Source organism: Suillus subaureus, assembly GCF_016647635.1.
Source record: "Suillus subaureus strain MN1 chromosome Unknown BJ212scaffold_630, whole genome shotgun sequence".
Lineage (NCBI taxonomy): Eukaryota > Fungi > Basidiomycota > Agaricomycetes > Boletales > Suillaceae > Suillus > Suillus subaureus.
Window position 1 is genome coordinate 1 of NW_024539186.1, and position 4755 is coordinate 4755.

Here is a 4755-nt window from a genome sequence, read left to right on the forward strand (position 1 = left end):
GTACTTGTTTTGGGAGGCGGAGTAAGTCCCCTGATGATACAGAAATCACACTCCTAACTCGTATTACTCCTCGCAGGACAAATTCGCCTCATTCACCAGCATCCAAACCGCAACCAGTGGATACATTCAGTCCCACATCCAGTAGTCTCAGCGATACAGATTCAGTTGTCATTCCAGTCGACAAAATAACTGTTTACCTCGATAAATCACTCAAGGCTCTGGGACTTCACACCGAAGCTAGAACATCATTCATAACGTGCGTACTCGGGCTGTCAAACCATAAACACGTCACTAAAATTGCCGCGATAGCTACTGGCTACCATCCATCCTCAAGCACGAATACATTGCCCTCCGATTCGTCCCTCAAGCAGCATACGAACGCGCCGCTTCCTTGAGCATCTCTCCACGGCCTGACGTCGTGACTCGCGTGTTCATGCTGTTCAGAGGTATCTCTAAGGAGCACTTGGTAGATTGGTCTAATGCCCAGATACAAGCAGAGAGAGACGTTGCTTGGTGGGTGGATGTAGTTGGAGTGGATCTTGCAAGGGCCGGTGATATGGCTTTGTTCAGGGTGTTGGAATGGGGAGGGATGGAAGTTCTCATTTGATATTCCTCATTGTGTAGTTGATTGGGTCTTATCTTGATCAGTTCTGCTTCCAACGAACCGACAGCGTGAAGAGAACGCGAGGCCCTCAGGGCTTGAGCTCGAAGTGTCAGCGAAATAGATGGTCTTTCTATCAGAGCAAAATTGGCGAGCTAGATCTGGAAATCAGATCCTGCTCGATCGACTTGTAGCGGGAATGGAATTCAAGTTCTGCAGGATCTCCTCATTGCAGTCATGTACAAGAACATCAGCTCCTACTAAACCTACACATGAAAATGACTACAGTAGAGTAAAGGTTATAACAACAAATCAAGATAACACGCCGTTCACACCGAGACAATAAATACACCAGCCATAAATCACGACTGTCCCTCCCGCTCCCGTAAAAATCAACATACTCAGTCAAAAACCGCACCTGTTCGAGCGTCTCAATAGCCTTGACGCTTCGCCGTCTCCGCACAACAGTGATCGCGCGCTCGACGAGCTGTAAAGTATCCCTCCTAACGCAACTCTCCGAGCCATCGGGGCCTTCTGCTGGGTTCGGTGATAGGTCCACGTTGATCCACCCGCACAAACCGACTTTTAGTGCCCAACAGCATGCTACGAGGCCTGCTCTACCCAACCCCCTCGACAATGTACGAGGATACTTGCACCACGCATGGTGTAACCATCGATGAGTTTTGTTAGAGACTCGTCTAATGACTGGGGCGATAGTGGAGCAAGGCCTTCAGGCAGTGGTATCCTGCAAATATAATGAAAGTCAGCAGCTGAAGGACTCGACAGATGGAATACTTGCCGAAGGATGTCCATTCCTGCCCGGTGTGCAGAGCTCACGTAGTCTGACCAGTGTATCCCAAGAAACTCAAGCTCTTCGTCATCCAGACAACTACAAACAGTTAACTATGCACAGGACATGTTAACATGTCAACTAACCAGACAATGCAGCGTGCTCCAACTTGACTTATATGCCGTAAATCAGTGTCGAGATCTCGACAAACGGCGCTGCGCCCTCTGACCGGACCTGTGAGGCGCACTAGCAACCGTTTTGACACCAGTCAGTGGACACACTCATGCCTTGAGTGAAACGTACCCTTCTTTCCTGGACACGAGGACACCATCAAGTTACCCAGCTTGAAACAACGCTTGGTACCAGGAATATTTGATGTTGGATGGAGCAATGCGCCAGACGCTCTTGGCTTGGTGGCATTCTGCGATGTAACCGAAAACGCCAGTCTACACCATCAGGCTTACACACAAGGAACAGCGATGACATGGACTCACTGTTCACGTTCACTGGAATTAAGGAAGTCGAGCATAGAAGGAAAGACAACCTTTGGCAGAGCAGAAGTCCCTCTTTGTGCAGATGAAGACCGGTTGCTCGCCAAATCATCGGATACCATGCGAACTTTGGTACTATGTTTAAGAGTAGGAGGAGGAAGCTTTGCTATGAATGGAAGCGAAGGACGAGGTTTGGTGGTGAGCGTCGTTAGGCGCGTGTCAATGGCAGCCTGAAGAGCTTCGATTATGGACTGCGGTGGTTGGTTTGTGAACGCTGGGGGTATCGGGAGGGGAGGGGTATGAGGAATAGGGTTTAGTGAAGAAGAATGCGCGGGTATTGAGGGTGATAACGGAATTCGACTTGACCAACACGAGTGAGCCTTACGTGAGACCGCTAGAGATGTAGTGCTCGTTGTTGATGGGACGTGCTGTGCATAGTCCGTGATGCGATAGAGGGTATAGAAATCAGGTATATGGAAGATGACAGGTGAGGGCTCGGGATTGGTTATAAGATGTGATGAAATTGCGGGTAATAGTTCTGGAGGCACAATGGTGGATATGCTGCATTTGCAACCAAATTATGAGCCAGGGTTCTTCAAGAGTAAATTAAAACGAACTTTAACGGATGGGTTTTAGATGTCTTGACGGGCATGCTACAATGTGAGGTGCATTCGGGAATAGTTGCAGGTGGCATTTGTGAGGAAAGAGTATCCTCTAGTGCCGCGTTCAGCTCTTTCTGGAGAAGCGGGTCGAGGGAAGGGCAAGCGGTTCCGCTAACGAGTGCATTGCGCTGTTCGGAAGCGGGTATCACTTGTGCAGTGGCATAGGACACCTCTGGACATGGCCACCATAGTACACCATTCATATTTGCTAGTTGCCGGACACGCAGGTCGCGAAAGGTGTCTGGGGCGTTCAGTAATAGTGGCGCATATGGTATAGGACAGCCTGCAATGGGGGTTAGTGAAAATGGATTGAATGATGGCAACAAATGATGCACCTCGATGGCCATACTTTATACGGTTGTACTCGCTCAGGTGGTACTGCGAGGCAAGGTGCGCAAGCTGGCGTGGGTGACAGTGAGCTACATGGTAGTTACCATTCAAGAAATACAAATGACTTACTTGGGCGACCCACGGCTGTATAGCTACTTTAGACTGAATAGGCGATTTCGGTTGTGGTTGTGGGTGCTTCAGGATGACGCTGGGGTGAAATTGGGCGGGAGGCGGGGGAGGAATGCGTTCCGTGAGGGTGGGCGTCATGACTGGGGACTATAGCGGGGATATTAGCAGAAAGGATGAAATACCGCTAGTAGTTAGGGTTGACCATTGAAAATATATTGAACTTTGATCGAGGCGCGCGGCAGCACTATTCGCTACGACCGTAATAGAGACCAGGGTTCTGAATCAAATCCATCCTGAGCGCTAGCCATGATCAGTCTTGGCACCGTCTTGCAAGGTCTCGTTAACTGCAGATCTTAGCCAGCACAATATTCATATGAACATGCTTATCGTAGTTGCCCAGAACAACTGAGTCAAGAATCTACCATTTCGCATAGCCTGCACATTATCATGAAGATACAAATACTTACTAATCGATATCTAAACTTCTAGATCATACGGTCCCAGCGAGGCCCCGCGGGTCATCCGATCATCCTCCACTTACAGGAGTGGGCCATTACTAAGCTGATTGGCGCCCTCCTCTAGCTCCGCACTCCCGATATCCGCGATGTTGAATTTTATTCCTCCCGTGTATACCGCATTCCGTGACTTCTCATGGCGAGTACATTCCGTTTCGTGCCAGGGTAGCGTGCGCAGTCAGTACGGCATCAGGTCAGACATGCATTCTATCGTATCATCCGAGGACGGTCATTGGAGCCAATTGATTGGTCCGTACAACGAGAACCATGCTCGATTCCCCAGTACGACGTTTCAATCAAATCCACAAAGACCGCGGATTGCACACCAAAGTAGAACATCCCGCATAGATTGCGCACAAGAACAAGTCCCACTAAATTGTGGATAGTGCTGTTGATTGCATTACAGTGAGCCTTCAGGTGATAGGGTTGTGTTGAAAGATGCAGAGGTGAGTCGGGACTACTTTGACGATTTTCTTCAACTCATGGGGGGCGGCTCATCCCAGTATGCGGGTGTTAACTGATAAATCTGCACCCTTGGCATCAATTCGCTTACGCGATTAAAATGTTCGGTAATTCGTACTGCTCGTGGGGGCTGCTGCAATGTTGGATGCCATCCGCCCTCTCTTGTGGACTCTGAAAGTCTACCATGCACAGTTCATGTGAACCTAGACACCACTTTACTTCTCGTACTCAGTAATTCATGAACGACCGTCCGCCCACTGGCGGTACAGCACCCTCTTCGACCCAGGATCTCCTATCGAATTGAACAAAGTAGATTTCTTCATAGGTTTGTATTTCATACAACCAAACACCTTTTATCAGTTGAACCACCCCCATCTCATAGCTTCCAATCCGCGCTGTTTAAAATGTCAAATACTCATGCATTGCGCGCACTCGTGAACGAGAATAAGGAAAATCGCGGGCGGATATCAGCGAAACTCTGTATGAGACGAAGAATTATTGGAGCTAAAGATAGAATTGAAATCTTCTCGAAGCAAAGCAAAGAAAGGTAGGCAACGTCGTCATGCATCTTTGCCTCGTCATTCGCTTACTTGACAATAGTCATACGTGGTTCAGTGGTACACGTATCAGCAACCGATGGTCCCTCAGTGCTCAGTCCAGCAGGCTCTGGGTGACCTATGCCAGGAATTTCTGGTATAACTGGCGAACAAGCCGAAAACATAAACCAACTTAAAGCTTCAAACACACGAATACAGGCCACCCTTCAGCGCGTGAG

The 4755-nt window shown here is 48.9% G+C and overlaps 1 protein-coding gene across 1 annotated transcript; it reads left to right on the forward strand.

Annotated features, from left to right (window-relative positions):
- Nucleotides 1-3532: 3532 nt before the first annotated feature.
- Nucleotides 3533-3971, forward strand: BJ212DRAFT_949997 (uncharacterized protein). Its single transcript, XM_041344426.1, has one exon. It carries the CDS (start codon nt 3608-3610, stop codon nt 3902-3904), a length of 297 nt encoding a protein of 98 aa, XP_041184774.1. The 5' UTR covers nt 3533-3607; the 3' UTR covers nt 3905-3971.
- The last annotated feature ends 784 nt before the right edge of the window (nt 3972-4755 follow it).